Source organism: Oncorhynchus mykiss, chromosome 5, assembly GCF_057628025.1.
Source record: "Oncorhynchus mykiss isolate SJ-2025 chromosome 5, ASM5762802v1, whole genome shotgun sequence".
Lineage (NCBI taxonomy): Eukaryota > Metazoa > Chordata > Actinopteri > Salmoniformes > Salmonidae > Oncorhynchus > Oncorhynchus mykiss.
In genome coordinates this window covers 67042852-67061557 of record NC_143026.1, presented here as the reverse complement: position 1 = coordinate 67061557, position 18706 = coordinate 67042852, and the positions used below count along the sequence as shown (strand labels likewise).

At 40.8% G+C, this 18706-nt stretch overlaps 1 protein-coding gene across 1 annotated transcript in view; it reads right to left on the bottom strand.

Annotated features, from left to right (window-relative positions):
* notch2 (notch receptor 2) overlaps nucleotides 1-18427 on the bottom strand; it is a 57424-nt gene extending 38997 nt beyond the window's left edge. Inside the window, exon 1 of the mRNA XM_036978102.2 lies at nucleotides 17976-18427. Coding sequence (XP_036833997.1) covers nucleotides 17976-18048 — 73 coding nt within the window. The 5' untranslated portion in view covers nucleotides 18049-18427. The remainder of the gene's footprint in view (nucleotides 1-17975) is intronic.
* Nucleotides 18428-18706: the final 279 nt, after the last annotated feature.

Genomic DNA, 18706 nt, shown 5'->3' with positions numbered 1-18706 from the left:
CAGGACAGTCATCACAGCACAGGAAGTGTGCTCAGCGTTAACACTACTTCCTGTGAGAAGACTGTCACATATGGTAAGCATACCATTCTGAAAGGAATTACACGATGCAGGCTCACATACAAATCCAAAGCTACTGTTTTTTACGTGTCCTCGTTTTCCAAAAACTCTTGAATATCTGCTCTGAATTAAGATTCAACTATGTCTGTAGAAAGAATGGGGTGGGTGTCAGCTATGACACGACACATTGAATTTGAAAAAAAAATATTTTGTTTATTGAACTACAGTAAGTGAAGTGGATTTACACCCAGTAACGGAATTTCATCATGGGTCCCTGATCTGTACTACATGTAAACGCATAATTATGGATGACGAGATTCATATGAATGAATCTCTTCATGGTGATGTATCCTGAATAGGTACACAAAAGTTATATAGATATGTGATATCCTTCTTTGCATATTTGGGTATTATTCTACACACTAGTTGAGTTTCTGGAGCATCAGCATTTGTGGGTTCGATTACATGCTCAAAATGTCCAGAAACAAAGACCTTTCTTCTGAAACCTGTCAGTCTATTATTGTTAAGAGAAATTAAGGCTATTCCATGCGAGAAATTGCCAAGAAACTGAAGATCTCGTACAACGCTGTGTAATATTGCCTTCACAGAACTGCGCAAACTGGCTCTAACCAGAATACAAAGTTTCCGAAAAAAGGTATTTGTTTCTGGCCATTTTGAACCTGTAACTGGACCTACAAATGCTGATGCTCCAGATACTCAACTAGTCTAAAGAAGGTCAGTTTTATTATTTCTTTAATCAGAACAACAGTTTTCAGCTGTGCTAACATAATTGCAAAAGGATTTTCTAATGATCGATTAGCCTTTTAAAATGATAAACTTGGATTAGTTAACACAACGTGCCATTGGAACACAGGACTGATGGTTGCTGATAATGGGCCTCTGTATGCCTATGTAGATATTCCATAAATCAGCCATTAAAATATTTACCACATTAACAATGTCTACACTGTATTTTTGATCAATTTGATGTTATTTCAATGGACAAAAAATGTGTTTTTCTTTCAAAAACAAGGACATTTCTAAGTGACCCCAAACTTTTGAACGGTAGTGTAACCTGAAGAAAAATATCAACCCAACATGTAAAGTGTTCGTCTCATGTTTCATGAAATGAAATAAAAGATCCCAGAAATGTTAGATATGCACAAAAAGCTTATTTCTCACAAAAAAATGTACATCACAAATTTGTTTACATCCCTGTTAGTGAGCATTTATCCTTTGCCAAGATAATCCACTCCTGTCTGACAGGTGTGGCATATCAAGAAGCTGATTAAACAGCATAATCATTACACAGGTACAATTGTCAATCTGACTTCAAGAATGTCCACCAGAGCTGTAGCCAGATAATTGAATGTTAATTTCTTTACCATAAGCTGCCTCCAACGTTGTTTTAGAGAATTTGGCAGTACGTCCAACCTGCCTCACAACCGCAGACCACATTTAACCACGCCAGCCCAGAAACTCCATATCCGGCTTCTTCACCTGCGGGATCATCTGAGACCAGCCACCCGGACAGCTGATGAAACTGTGGGTTTGCATTACCAAATAATTTCTGCACAAACTGTCAGAAACTGTCTCAGGGAAGGCCATCTGCGTGCTAGTCGTCCTCACCAGAGTCTTGACCTGACTGCAGTTCGGTGTCGTAACCGGTTTCAACTGTACCAGGCAAATAGCATGGCGTTGTGTGGGCAAGTGGTTTGCCCTATGTCAACATTGTGAACATAGTGCCCCATGGAGGCAGTGGGTTTATGGTATGGGCAGGCATAAGCTACGGACACAATTTTATTTTATAGATGGCAATTTGAATGCACAGAGAAACCGTGATGAGATCCTGAGGACCATTGTGGTGCCATTCATCCACCGCCATCACCTCATGTTTCAGCATGATAATGCACAGACCTACAGTGCCTTGCGAAAGTATTCGGCCCCCTTGAACTTTGCGACCTTTTGCCACATTTCAGGCTTCAAACATAAAGATATAAAACTGTATTTTTTTGTGAAGAATAAACAACAAGTGGGACACATTCATGAAGTGGAACGACATTTATTGGATATTTCAAACTTTTTTAACAAATCAAAAACTGAAAAATTGGGCGTGCAAAATTATTCAGCCCCTTTACTTTCAGTGCAGCAAACTCTCTCCAGAAGTTCAGTGAGGATCTCTGAATGATCCAATGTTGACCTAAATGACTAATGATGATAAATACAATCCACCTGTGTGTAATCAAGTCTCCGTATAAATGCACCTGCACTGTGATAGTCTCAGAGGTCCGTTAAAAGCGCAGAGAGCATCATGAAGAACAAGGAACACACCAGGCAGGTCCGAGATACTGTTGTGAAGAAGTTTAAAGCCGGATTTGGATACAAAAAGATTTCCCAAGCTTTAAACATCCCAAGGAGCACTGTGCAAGCGATAATATTGAAATGGAAGGAGTATCAGACCACTGCAAATCTACCAAGACCTGGCCGTCCCTCTAAACTTTCAGCTCATACAAGGAGAAGACTGATCAGAGATGCAGCCAAGAGGCCCATGATCACTCTGGATGAACTGCAGAGATCTACAGCTGAGGTGGGAGACTCTGTCCATAGGACAACAATCAGTCGTATATTGCACAAATCTGGCCTTTATGGAAGAGTGGCAAGAAGAAAGCCATTTCTTAAAGATATCCATAAAAAGTGTTGTTTAAAGTTTGCCACAAGCCACCTGGGAGACACACCAAACATGTGGAAGAAGGTGCTCTGGTCAGATGAAACCAAAATGGAACTTTTTGGCAACAATGCAAAACGTTATGTTTGGCGTAAAAGCAACACAGCTGAACACACCATCCCCACTGTCAAACATGGTGGTGGCAGCATCATGGTTTGGGCCTGCTTTTCTTCAGCAGGGACAGGGAAGATGGTTAAAATTGATGGGAAGATGGATGGAGCCAAATACAGGACCATTCTGGAAGAATGATGGATGGAGTCTGCAAAAGACCTGAGACTGGGACGGAGATTTGTCTTCCAACAAGACAATGATCCAAAACATAAAGCAAAATCTACAATGGAATGGTTCAAAAATAAACATATCCAGGTGTTAGAATGGCCAAGTCAAAGTCCAGACCTGAATCCAATCGAGAATCTGTGGAAAGAACTGAAAACTGCTGTTCACGAATGCTCTCCATCCAACCTCACTGAGCTCGAGCTGTTTTGCAAGGAGGAATGGGAAAAAATGTCAGTCTCTCGATGTGCAAAACTGATAGAGACATACCCCAAGCGACATACCCCAAGCGACTTCGCAGCAAAAGGTGGCGCTACAAAGTATTAACTTAAGGGGGCTGAATAATTTTGCACGGCCAATTTTTCAGTTTTTGATTTGTTAAAAAAGTTTGAAATATCCAATAAATGTCGTTCCACTTCATGATTGTGTCCCACTTGTTGTTGATTCTTCACAAAAAAATACAGTTTTATATCTTTATGTTTGAAGCCTGAAATGTGGCAAAAGGTCGCAAAGTTCAAGGGGGCCGAATACTTTCGCAAGGCACTGTATGTCGCAAGGATCTGTACACAATTCCTGTAAGCTGAAAATGTCACAGTTCTTCCATGACCTGTATACTCACCATACGTAACCCCCATTGAGCACGCTTGTAATGCTCTGGATCGACGTGTACGACAGCGTGTTCCAGTTCCCGCCAATATCCAGCAACTTCACACAGTCATTGAAGAGGAGTGGGACACCATTCCACAGGCCACAATCAGCAGCCTGATCACCTCCATGTGAAGGAGATGTGTCACGCTGCAAATGATGGTCACACCAGATACTGACTAGTTTTCTGATCCACACCCCTACCTTTTTTTAAAGATATCTGTGACCAAAAGATGCATATCTGTATTCTCAGTCATGTGAAATCCATAGATTAGGGCCTAATGAATTTATTTCAATTGACTGATTTCCTCATATGAACTGTAACTCAGTAAAATCTTTGAAATTGTTGCATGTTACGTTTATATTTGTGTTCAGTCTAGTATGCCTATAACTCAATGCACAGCTTTTTAAATGGAAAATTGTTTATTTAGGTCCACATGAGCAAATTCAAAAATGCACTTAATCGCGATTAACTAATGCCATTAACTCAATTCATTATTTTAATCATTTGACAGTCCTAGTCCTTTTACATGGAAATTACCACTACCATTTAGGGCAACCGAATGAGCCTGGAACACCTGAGGCAAAAACACACACTCATCAGCTGACATATCAGACCAGATACTGATGTACAGTGTACAACTATGCTGTGATACCATGTGTGACTTTGCATGTTAACTGACCATGAAAATAATACACCTACTATTCATGCTACTTAGACACGAAGACATTACAGATCACACTGAGGTGACTCTCTGTCTGGATCCTTCACTTTTGTCCCCATGTGACTGATGATTCAAGGCTGATCCTACATGTGCATTAACCACAGATAGGCATAAAGAGGCTATTATCAACGGGATATTTGCAAGAAAATGCAAATCAAAACATTTCTAAAACGATATGCTAGGCTTATTAGCCTTCTTGTGACAGAAACACACTTGGAAGTGCTGCAGGCAGACATACTTTTCCTGTCCTGTCTCATTTGTGGTCATTGTGGTTAAAAAAGAGGGGCCAAAAATATGCACATGATTGAACAGTGAAATTCATGTCTGGGGCTTCACTCTACAGACACTGGCTCATTAATAGGAAATTCTTCAGTAAAAACTGCTCAAGCCAGCCACCACATTGATCCAAAATTCACAACTTTTTAGACACGAAGGAGAGAAATAGACAGAAAGCAGGAAGTAGAATATAAAGGGGTAAAGAAACAGAAAGCAAAAAGACAAGCGAAAAACAGAACTGAGTAGGAGGACAGAAAAAATAGCAAAGTATAGCGACAAGAAAGAGCGCTAAAAAGAGCAACAAGAAGGAGAGAGTGAGCGAGTTAGCAGCTGTGATCTTTCCCCTGGCTGGTTTGACAAGCTCCACATACACGCCGTCACAATGCCAGGCCAGTGTTTACCCTATATTAATTTACCAGTGGTCGGTAAAACATTTTCAGTGTAAACTTAAATGACTAAAACCAGATATAAAGTATGTAGAAAAGATAATGGAGTTATATATTTTTAAATAACATCTTTGAGAACTAACAATCACGAAATTAAAAACTAACTCTCCATTAGGGAGAATCTAAAATTCAAAAAAATGGCATGGCATGGGGCCACTGATTTTGTTTTAATGTTTGAGTCACTCAGATAGCATAAGAACACTGCATAAGCCATGTCAAAATGTGTACAATTGCAGGAAACTAGCTTTAAAACTGTGTAATTTTCTCTCTGCCCATAGCAAAGTATATAATTTCAGGAAATTAGCTCTTTGTCTTTCTTGTGGCCAAGAGGCCGATCTCAAAACATTTTGGTTGGAGACTGCACAATTGGCCAGGCCCACTATCCCAAGCTAACTTTGCCACTGCTGCTGAAGAAAATCCTAGGGGAAGCACTGCAGGAGCAATGATCTCAGGATTTGGGATGGGCTGTCACTACGTACTACATTTACATTCTGAAGCAAGTAGGGCTGACCCCAATTAGTCGACTGGTCGATTGCTTGGTTGTTAGGCTGTTGGTCAACCGAGATTGTTTTAGTCCAGAAGTATATATATTTGTGCCCATCTCGGTGAACTAATCAATTGCTGAGGCCTAGACTAAAAGCCAATACTTGATCCGAAAATGTGGTCGGAGGCTCCATATAAAAGGTTTGTGAGGCAATTGCGGAGCCTCCAGAGGCATGCAGAGGCCAAATCGAGCTCTGTACTGCATCGCCATTCACCCCCCCAAATGTTGTAACACTGTATAGCTCTGCATTGACATGATTGGTTGACAGTAGGTGGGGGTGGTACATCCTGTAGAAAACACAAACTCACTTCCTTGACAACAGATCTGTACTACTCCGCAAAGCGCAAAAAGTATGAATGCCCTGATTTCGGCTGAGGCCATTCTTGCCCTGACTTCTGCTGAGACCTTATCACGTAAATGCTGCATGGCCAATGCAGACTTCAGATTGACCATGCGCCCAGATGCATAATGCATTTCTCAGTCTAGAATGCGCTCTCTCCTGCCAATTTGTGCACATTCATTGTTTCATAACTTCATTGTGTGAATTGTTTTTGTTTGCGTTTGATTGTTAATGTATATCAATTCCCCATTACATATATCACCAGTAGTACATTACCGTTAATTCCTATCATTTCTAATCTACAATGTGTGTTACTTTGGTTATGGTTGTTAATGCATTCAATATTATTATATTTTGTTTATTTAGTCAGTCTTTCCGTTCTCATTGTAGGAGTGGACACATTGTTTGCAGAGTGCACAACCTACGCTAGAAAATTTGAGAAACAAATTTTGGTTTATTTCATTACATTTACGAGTTTTGTCAATTTAGTCAGTCTTTTGTTTGGAGCGCCCCTGTCAATGTTGAGTAAGGACGCACACACATAGAAGTGGGTTTATAGGCAACCTGGCCTGCACACAAATGTAGGCATAGAACATGTGCCCATTTGGGGAACTGATAGTATTTCTGCTTGGCTTAACGCACCTCCACTAATGACCTGTGGAGCTTCACAAAGTAATGTTTTCTTTACCTCAAACATCAAGCAAACAAAGTCTGTTTTTGCATCCATTGAGAACGACAATACGTTGTTCCTCAATGTATTTGAAAAATCTATCCAGCTCTCTCCCTTTCGATAACCACTCAAATGTCATGCTCTGATCCAGTGGAAACGTCATAAAAAAATAGGCTTACCTGATCAAATCAAAATGTATTTGTCATATGCTCCGAATACAGTGAAATTGTCATATGCTCCTTACAGTGAAATTCTTACTTACATACCCTTAACCAACAACGCGGTTCTAAAAAAAAATAAGTGTTAGGTAAATACAGTGGGGCGAAAAAGTATTTAGTCAGCCACCAATTGTGCAAGTTCCCCCACTTAAAAAGATGAGAGAAGCCTGTAATTTTCATCATAGGTACACTTCAACTATGACAGACAAAATGAGAAAAAGAAATCCAGAAAATCACATTGTAGGATTTTTAATGAATTTATTTGCAAATTATGGTGGAAAATAAGTATTTGGTCACCTACAAACAAGCAAGATTTCTGGCTCTCACAGACCTGTAACTTCTTCTTTAAGAGGCTCCTCTGTCCTCCACTCGTTACCTGTATTAATGGCACCTGTTTGAATTTGTTATCCGTATAAAAGACACCTGTCCACAACCTCAAACAGCCACACTCCAAGCTCCACTATGGCCAAGACCAAAGAACTGTCAAAGGACACCAGAAACAAAATTGTAGACCTGCACCAGGCTGGGAAGAAGGAATCTGCAATAGGTAAGCAGCTTGGTTTGAAGAAATCAACTATGGGAGCAATTATTAGGAAGACATACAAGACCACTGATAATCTCCCTCGATCTGGGGCTCCACGCAAGATCTCACCCCGTGGGGTCAAAATGATCACAAGAATGATGAGCAAAAATCCCAGAACCACACGGGGGGACCTAGTGAATGACCTGCAGAGAGCTGGGACCAAAGTAACAAAGCCTACCATCAGTAACACACTACGCCGCCAGGGACTCAAATCCTGCAATGCCAGACGTGTCCCCCTGCTTAAGCCAGTACATGTCCAGGCCTGTCTGAAGTTTGCTAGAGAGCATTTGGATGATCCAGAAGAAGATTGGGAGAATGTCATATGGTCAGATGAAACCAAAATAGAACTTTTGTTATTGACCAAATACTTATTTTCTACCATAATTTGCAAATAAATTAATTAAAAATCCTACAATGTGATTTTCTGGATTTTTTTCTCATTTGTACCTATGATGAAAATTACAGGACTCTCATCTTTTTAAGTGGGAGAACTTGCACAATTGGTGGCTGACTAAATACTTTTTTGCCCCACTGTAAATAACAAATAATTAAAGAGTAGCAGTAAAATAACAGTAGCGAGGCTATATACAGGGGGTACTGGTACAGAGTCAATGTGCTGGGGCACAGGTTCGTCAAGGTAATTAAGGTAACATGTACATGTAGGCAGAGTTAAAGTTGGATAATAACCAGAGAGTAGCAGCAGTGTAAAGGGGGGGACGACGACAATGTAAATAGTCTGGGTAGCCATTTGATTAGCTGTTCAGGGTACTACTCTCTGATACTTTTAGAAAGAGAAGGTCCAGATTGTCTAGCCCAGCTGATTTGGAGGGGCCCAGATTTTACAGCTCTTTCAGAACATCAGCTATCTGGATTTGGGTGAAGGAGAAATGGGGAGGCTTGGGCAAGATGCTGTGGGGGTTGCAGAGCTGTTGACCGGGGTAGGGGTAGCCAGGTGGAAAGCATGGCCATCCGTAGAAAAATGCTCACTGGTACAGGAAACTCTGAGGGACCAGAATATTTTATACAATGTTGCAAGTTCGCTAGTGCAAGCTTCAGGCCAGACCCAAGTTAATAGTTGATACAATGTTTCAAGTTCATTGAAGACAGGCCATGTGTAGCCAATGTGATTTATAGGATTTTTATCAGGATCATTTCTACCTGCAGGCTGCAAAGTTTTTATTTGTTGGTTTTATGTAGGCTATTTTTACATAGCTGGCAATGGAAATAAAAGTTACTTTTTAGGTTTGTATCATTTCCGTTTAGATTTGGATAGAATTTTGATTAAACACATGACAATTATTTTGAGATATGAAAACGGCGCCCTCGAGGTGTTTGTCTTATTTAATCCAACCGTAAACTTAAAGCATCAGACAAGCTCAATGCATATAGAATGCATATAGTTGATTTTATTGAAACACATAGGGTGTGTCTATATACGAAAAAATAGACATTTAAAAATGTCAACCAATCAATTGGTCAAAAGAACAGATGACTTCCGGCAGACCAATACTTATTTCATTATTTTGTCAGGGACAGCCCTTGAAGCAGGCCTTGTCTCTGGGAGAGGAAGGAAAGGAGGGAGGACTCTGGGGGGACTCTGGGAGAGGGAGGAGAGGGTCCTCCCCACTGCAGCTTGGCCCCACTCCTCTCACACAGACACAACAAACAGTACCACCACACGACCACACACCCCGCTGATAAATAACTTTTACCAGCCTATTGTAACTACAAACTGACATTCTTTCTTCCCCCTAATGGAGGCTCTCCTATTCAGTGAAATGTACTTTAGGGGAATTCCCTGACATTGTAGACATGATAAGAACCAGGCAGCTAAGGAAAACTGGGGTCAGTTGGACAGGAGAGGGAGAACACAAAGGGTATTAGATGACTAAAACATACCCTTCCTCCTTCCCACACATACTACTAGAGCTATATTTGTATTAATTTTCCTCAGCTCCTCCATCTAGTTTCCTCAACATTGCAACTGAATGAGGGATGGCTAAAGTGAGTGCAGGAACAGAGATGAAGAAGAAAAAAAGAGATGGCATGACAGGAAAGGAGAAGAAAGGAAGAACAGATGAGATTTACAGTGTCTGGGTGGGAGCAGCCTGTGATCCCCGCTGATGTGAGTGTAAGGCTGTGAGGAGCTAATGTGAAGCAGAGGCTGAACGGAGGGGCGACTGGGGCAGGCGTCTGTCTATACAGCCCAGTCCCGACTGCCTCTCTCTCCTCTGCCACCAAAAACATTATTAATTCACTTATTCAGTCTCTCTCTCACATCTCTCCCAGAGATGATCTATTGCCCCAGCAAACTGACTGTGCTCTGACAGGCCGCCCCCCTCTTGCTTCATGAATGATGTAATTACTTGTTAAAAGATACAGCGCACATTTTTACAAGAAAAACTACATCCATGCAAACGTTGTTGATCAGTAGACCCATGAAATCAGCCAAAACCAGATAAATAACTCAATGCATGCACACACACTCCTATTGATATGCATTTTTTTTATACAAAAATGTAACCCTTATTTAACTAGGCAAGTCAGTTAAGAACAAATTCTTATTCACAATGACGGCCTACCGGGGAACAATGGGTTAACTGCCTTGTTCAGGGGCAGAACGACAGATTTTTACCTTGTCAGCTCAGGGATTCGATCCAGCAACCTTTCAGTTACTGGCCCAACACTAACCACTAGGCTACCTGTACTGTGAATAGGTCTAGGCTACATGTTGATTTAACATTCAAATACAAGTTATATTGGTAAAAACAAAGTCAAATTGATTGTATTATTGTATAATTGATTCATTAACGCATACATGGCAGTCTCTGAAAAAAGTTTACATATAGTTTTTTAAAATTATTTAAATGCAATTCAAAAGATGCCCAATGATTGAACAAAGTAGTAGCTGAGTTTATCTGTCTGTATCAAGTCCCAATCTATGACTTTGGCTAATATGCCTTCTTTTTTTGCTGTGGTTTAGTGTTTTGGTATCGTTTCAGTATTGCGTATCGTGATGGTATAGAGTATTGTGATACTAAACCTGGTATTAGTATCAAAGTCAAACTTCTGGTATTGTGACAACACACACACAGAGAGCCAGTAATGACTCCTCCACCACACGTGTAGTGATGCGAGCAGGTGCATGTGTGACTGCGGTCAGAGACTGTGTGGGCTGGACAATGAAATGACCACATGAGTAGAAATGGAAGTGAATACCTATCCCTCTTCCTCACGCTCCCTCTTCCTTTCTCTCTCTGTGCGTGTGTGCATGCGCCTGCATTGGTCTGTGCACTGTAAGACATTTGACAACCAGAGATCTCTGTCCATTTCAGAAATTCAATATTAACCAGTTCCATGTCTATTTCAGAAGCTCCAATGAGGATATATCACAAGACAGTCATTAATGAAAATATTTTGGAACAAATGGGAATTGAAAAAAGGGCACAGATCAAAGACAAACAAACAGTGTCTCTAGTCAGGGCCAGGGGCCTTGGCATGTTGCTGTGCAGTTGGCTGGCACACGTTGATTCCCCCCTCAATGCTCACCACTGCTTTGTTACTGAAACCACTACAAACCCTGGGGAGGGGAGGCTCTGTTAGTTGGGTCCCATTGCGGAGAGGGAATGAGTGACGAAGGGGATTTGAACTAATGGCTGAGGAGTGAGATGGGGAAGTAATTATGAAACACTGACAAAGGATGCACACACATGGGCGTCCCCGAGCACTGGCTCCAGTCCAATATTGGAGAGGACAGGAAGTTGTTCGCACCGACTGAGGAAGTAACCCAGTTTCCTGGAATTGCTTTAACCCAGTGTTTCCTAACTCCAGTCCTCGAGTACCCCCAACCGTAGACATTTTTGTTGTAGCCCTGGATAAGCACCCCTGATTCAACTTGTCAACTAATCATCAAGCCCTCAATGAGTTGAATCAGATGAGTTTGTCAGGGACTACAACAAAAATGTGTGCTATTAGGGGTACTCAAGGACTGGAGTTAGGAAACACTGCTATAGCCCATATCCAGGGGCCAAACAGTTGCCATGGGAGCCTGCAATAAAATACCCTGGCTCAGCATGCAGAGAAACTAAGCTCAACAACTTTGTCAAAGGGTTACTTACATCTGTGGCCGCACAAACAGCAGCATCAACATCAAGCTAGGTTTGTACTAGGACTAGGTCACATACAGTGAGGGAGGTGACTTTAAAAAAAATGCAGAGTGCTAAGAGCGACAATTAAGTCCCAATGATAATCTTGCTGTTTCAAGTAGTTAGCACCCCTGATCTAAAGCTGTGTACACAGAGGAGGGCTATGCTCTGCTGGTGGAGTGGCCTTCACACTGCGGGCAGGGGTGTAGTGTACAGTCTGTAGAGCCCTGTACATGGGCACTAGCTCTCTGCCCTGGTGGCTCCAGGATTACTGGGTTCTGCTAGGGCAGGAATGCAGGACATCTTAATTCCCTGTTAATTTGCTAACCTGCTCAACAATGCAGACAACACTCTGTAACCCCCCCCCCCCCCCCCCCCCACCTTTCACAGCAGCACCCCCTTCTCTTACTCCATGCTGCTCTCTCACCTCCTCTGCTATTTCACTCATCCAACACTGATACCACTTCAGGCTCAGTTTGGCAGCCTGTGCTTTTGATGTATGCATTAACCAGACCAAGACCCCCATCAGATCGCACCCCCTCTACTTGACTAAAAACACATCTGGAGCACCATAGCTTCTTGCCCGTTGACCTTGTCACACAGCTCTGTTCTTTTCTGCTGTAACGCCACTTGATTATTTTTTTTACTACTACCCGAACCAAAATAACAGGGCAAAAACACATGTGGTGTTTTATTCTAATATGAGCATTATAGCTTAGGAAGGAGAAAGGGTTGAGAGGAAGGAGCAACAAACAGAACAATATCAAAAATTGTCTGTAGAGGCAGACTCAGAGCTGGGACGGATTGATGCGCCGACCACGGTGCCCACCACTGGCAGTGGAAAGAGCAGGCGCTCAGCCACCAGCTGCTCAGTAATGCAGAACTGTGGGCAGGTCAATAAACAGATGCTTGTGTTCCATGCGGAGGGTGCAGCATGTCACAGATAAATTACATTTCACACCACGCTCCAGCATGGGTCGGACTGCAGAACAAGCAATGCAGTTACAGGCACAATCACTGGGCTTTTTCAGTGCACACACATGCCTTATGGACTGAGTAAATACATGCAGCCATCACTAAGAGCAAGTACTAGGTCGTGTGCCACAAAAATAGGCAGAGGCTCCCTCCTCAAGTGATGACACTTAATACAGCACAACAGAAGACAGCATCATCTGCTTGACACAATAGGGAGGTTACAGCCGAGTGCTGCACTGTGAGAGTGAGTGAAGAGAGAAAGCATGAGGGACAGAGAGAAAGAAAGGGGGAGGAATGTGAAACACCAACAGCAACATTCCACCCGCTTCTTCTCCTACATGCAGCAGTTTTGCATTGTCTTGTGTTCTTTTGTGTGACTCCTCTGTTGTAAACTGTGAGAGTCCATGTAAAATTGATAAATTACAGTCACATGTAATCACTTTTATGTTAGTGTCCCTTACCTGGCTGGAATTCATGTTTTTCTATTGACCACCATTTATGTGCTATGACTGTGTCTGCACCAGGACTGTTGAATCTGGTTAATATCACAAAGGAGTAATAGTACAGTGCAGATTAGAGGTCGGCCGATTGTGATTTTTCAACGCCGATACCGATTATTGAATGACCAAAAAAGCCGATACCGATTTGTATTTATTTATTTGTAATAATGATAATTACAACAATACTGAATGAACACTTATTTTAACTTCATATAATACATCAATAAAATCAATTTAGCCTCAAGTAAATAATGAAACATGTTCAATTTGGTTTAAATAATGCAAAAACAAAGTGTTGGAGAAGAAAGTAAAAGTGCAATATGTGCTATGTAAGAAAGCTAATGTTTCAGTTCCTAGAACATGAGAACATATGAAAGCTGGTGGTTCCTTTAAACATGAGTCTTCAATATTCCCAAGTAAGAAGTTTTAGGTTGTAGTTATTATAGGAATTATAGAACTATTGCCCTCTATACCATTTGTATTTCATTAACCTTTGACTATTGGATGTTCTTATAGGCACTTTAGTATTGCCAGTGTAACAGTATAGCTTCGGTCCCTCTCCTCGCTCCTCCCTGGGCTCGAACCAGCAACACAACGACAACACCCACCATTGAAGCAGCGTTACCCATGCAGGGCAAGGGGAACAACTACTAGAAGGCTCAGAGCGAGTGACGTTTGAAACGCTATTAGCGCGCGCTAACTAGCTAGCCATTTCCCTTCGGTTACATCAGCCTCATCTCAGGAGTTGATAGGCTTGAAGTCATAAGTGCAATGCTTGACGCACAACGAAGAGCTGCTGGCAAAACGCACGAAAGTGCTGTTTGAATGAATTTTTATGCGCCTGCTTCTGCCTACCACCGCTCAGTCAGATACTTAGATACTTGTATGCTCAGTCAGATTATATGCAACGCAGGACACGCTAGATAATATCTAGTAATATTATCAACCATGTGTAGTTAACTACTGATTATGATTGATTGTTTTTTATAAGATAAGTTTAATGCTAGCTAGCAACTTACCTTGGCTTCTTACTGCATTCGCGTAACAGGCAGGCTCCTCGTGGAGTGCAACGAGAGATAGGCAGGTCGTTATTGCGTTGGACTAGTTAACTGTAAAGTTGCAAGATTGGATCCCCGAGCTGACAAGGTGAAAATGTGTCTTTCTGCCCCTGAACGAGGCAGTTAACCCACTATTCCTAGGCCGTCATTGAAAATAAGAATGTGTTCTTAACTGACTTGCCTAGTTAAATAAAGGTATAAAAAATAATCATAAAAAAACAATCGGCGCCCAAAAATACCGATTTTCGATTGTTATGAAAACTTGAAATCGGCCCTAATTAATAGGCCATTCCAAATAATCGGTCAACCTCTATATAGAAATGTACTGGTGGGGGGCTGGTCCAACTCAAGGTGTCAAACAAAATGTGCCCTCCCCAACAATACAAATATTTTCACATGACCCTCCCCTTGTACTGTAAAATAAACAGAACACCCTCCCCCCTCATGGTTTGCATTATCAACACCACAATAAATATACTATGTAAATCTTCACAAACAGAAAATACATCCCTCCCTACCTTGTAGGCTTACCCAGTAAAGAAGGCTTGACTTGACAATCTCCGAATGTCATTCAACTTTTTGGTGTTTTGTAACAGACGTCTCTTTTCATTCATCAATTGGCTGCTGCACGGTTTGGATTGATTGATTTTATTTGTGAGTAAAGAATATATATATATATATATATATATATATATATATATATACACACACACACAAAGATGTTTTATAAAGTGATCAGGATTGCACAATAAAGTCAGGGAAGTCACTTTTTTGGTTACTACATGATAGCATATGCGGGAACTCCTTCATTCCAGGTGACTACCTCATGAAGCTGGTTGAGAGAATGCCAAGAGTGTGCAAAGCTATCATCAAGGCAAAGGGTGGCTGCTTTGAAGAATCTCAAAAATAAAATATATTTTGAATTGTTTAACACTTTTTTGGTTACTACATGATTCCATGTGTTATTTTATATTTTTGATGTCTTCACTATTATTCTACAATGTACAAAATAGTAAAAAGAAAGAAAAACACTGAAATTAGTAGGTGTGTCCAAACCTTTTGACTAGTATTGTATATACAGTTGAAGTCGGAAGTTTACATACACTTAGCTTGGAGTCATTAAAACTCGTTTTTCAACCACTCCACACATTTATTGTTAAATAAACTATAGTTTTGGCAAGTCGGTTAGGACATCTACTTTGTGCATGACACAACAAATTTTTCCAAAAATTGTTTACAGACAGATTTCACTTATAATTCACTGTATCACAATTCCAGTGGGTCAGAAGCCTACATACACCAAGTTGACTGTGCCTTTAAACAGCTTGGAAAATTCCAGAAAATTATGTCATGGCTTTAGAAGCTTCTGATAGGCTAATTGACATCATTTGAGTCAATTGGAGATGTACCTGTGGATGTATTTCAAGGCCTACTTTCAAACTCAGTGCCTCTTTGCTTGACATCATGGAAAAATCTAAAGAAATCAGCCAAGACATCATACAAAAATTGTAGACCTACACAATTTCCAAACGACCTGAAGGTACCATGTTAATCTGTACAAACAATAGTATGCACGTATAAACACCATGGGACCATGCAGCCGTCATACCGCTCAGGAAGGAGACGCATTCGGTCTCCTAGAGACGAACGTACTTTGGTGCGAAAAGTTCAAATCAATCCCAGAACAACAGCAAAGGACCTTGTGAAGATGCTGGAGGAAACAGGTACAAAAGTATCTATATCCACAGTAAAACGAGTCCTATATTGACATAACCTGAAATGCCACTCGGCAAGGAAGCCACTGCTCCAAAACCGCTATAAAAATGCTAGACTACGGTTTGCAACTGCACATGGGGACTAAGATCATCGTACTTTTGGAGAAATGTCCTCTGGCCTGATGAAACAAAAATGGAACTGTTTGGCCATAATGACCATCGTTGTGTTTGGAGGTAAAAGGGGGAGGCTTGCAAGCCGAAGAACACAATCCCAACCATGAAGCACGGGGGTGGCAGCATCATGTTGTGGGGGTGCTTTGCTGCAGAAGGGACTGGTGCACTTCACAAAATAGATGGCATCATGAGGGAGGACATTTTTGTAATATATTGAAGCAGCATCTCAAGACATGGAAGTAAAAGCTTGGTCGCAAATGGACAACGACACCAAGCATACTTCCAAAGTTGTGGAAAAATGGCTTAAGGACAACAAAGTCAAGGTATTGGAGTGGCCATCACAAAGCCCTGACCTCAATCCTATAGAAAATGTGTGGGCAGAACTGAGAAAGCATGTGCGAGCAATGAGGCCTAGAAACCTCACTCAGTTACAACAGCTCCTCAGGACGAATGGGCCAAAATTCACCCAATTTATTGTGGGAAGCTTGTGGAAGGCTACCCAAAATATTTGACCCAAGTTCAACAATTTAAAGGCAATGCTACCAAATACTAATTGAGTGAATGTAAACTTCTGACCACTGGGAATGTGATGAAAGAAATCAAAGCTGAAATAAATCTTTCTCTTTAATATTATTCTGACATTTCACATTCTTAAAATAAATTGGTGATCCTAACTGACCTAAGACAGGGAATTTCTATCAAGATTAAATGTCAGGAATTGTGAAAAACTGAGTTTAAATGTATTTGGCTAAGGTGTATGTAAACTTTCGACTTCAACAGTACATAGGAAGAAAAGCATATGCCTAACCCCAGAGAGATAGTAATAGCAACACAATACCAAACATTCACAAATGTTTCTCAACTTTATTAGGGTAATATAAAAATAACTCAAGCCATTGTTTATAGGGAAAATACAAGCAAAAGAGCAAATGTAAACCAAAGGGGAAAAAAGCACTACCCTCCCCAAAGCTAAAAAAAAGTTTGACAACTCTCGCTATTTTGGACCACCCCCCTGTATATTTCGATCTGTCCCTTACAATAACAATTTCTGTATGTATATCATTGGTATTTGCCTAATAATTCATGGTGTGATGATTTGAATGCGTGTATTAACAATAGTACTGTTATCACGATGATTGTTGTGATTGTCGTCAATATGTGACAATATGCGTGTTGTCAGAAAACAATATTGTTTGAGCCAATCAGCAATAAGCATTAAACACATACTGCCAAAACAAAAAAATACAAAAAATACCATATGGACATCTCAAATCTACACTCCATCAAACTCAATTAAATGACAAAGAATAGATTTATTCGTAGATTTTAATTCCGACTTTCACAGCTAACACAACACAACCATTTTGAATTCCTTTCACTTGTAGCCCTAGCTATAATGGACGAGCGCAATGGTTAGCTAACATCTGGGCAGCGGTGCGAGCTCTAGAGAATAAAGTCAATATAGCTCAATTTCGGCAACTAAATATAATTTATAATTAAACATCATCTATCAATCTTACGTGATATTGTGCGTACTATATCACATATTTAAAATAGAAATAGGCCTATGCAATGTACCCTGAACAATAAACTGCTAAAGAAAACAGTAGCTGTCCTTCAACATTTTCCCATTCTTCACCTTTTCTCGATCTGCTAAGGCCATGTAACCACTACAACGTTCTTTCTGGGTATTTACTAAACTGACATATAGAAGCAAGTGACAAAGTTTCAAAGTATCGAAATGTGTTACTTTGTATCAAACGTAGCCCAATCACCTTGCGAATCAATAAGTCAAAATCACATCTGCGTTGTTATGCAGACATGTGTGCAGAGATGCTAAGAAACTAGCGAGAGAATACGATTTAGGTCGAAAAAAGGTATTACAAAAAACATCGCAGTATCTTACCCAAAGAAAGCCGAATGCAGCAGACGACGAAGACTAATACTTTGTCCGAAGCAAAACCGGGTAATTGGCCCATGATTTCTGTAAAATCCACATAGAGTCGCCAGCGCGAGGCTGAGCTCCGTCTCTGGTTAGGTGAAATGAACTCCAAGTCTGTCGCCAAGAACAATACTGTTACTGAGTAAAAATAATAAAACACCCGTTCCCCTTATTTCTTCCGCGTCTGTTCTAACTTTAAAATATTATTTTTTGTTTATATTTTCCTATAAAAGACAACGTCACCCTGGTCAAAGTTTCTTCACTACTATCCCCTCACCCCGTCACTACTGAAGTCACTCAAAGGAAAATATATTCCTCCGCAGAAGTTACAGAGGAGGATCTATCTGAGGAGTTGGCCTATCTGTTTGAGTGTCGTCACATTTGAATATACACTTGACACTCACCCAACCAACATTGCATTACAATTGGATTACTGAGATATTTGAGTGGTTTTAATTGTAGAACTGTTTTAAAAACCCACCTTTCGAATTGAACTTGTATTTTTTTTCTGTCGCCGCGGCGGAGGAATTTTCACTCCTTTTCAACTTCTCAAAGCTTCGTACGATTCTAAACGAACCCGTTGATATATTTATTTGTATTTTTCTCCGAATAGACGTTGACGATTTTCCGTTCTGCCTTTTAACTTCCACTTACACATTGTGCAACTATAGGTTGCCCTCATCGGCAGGTTTACT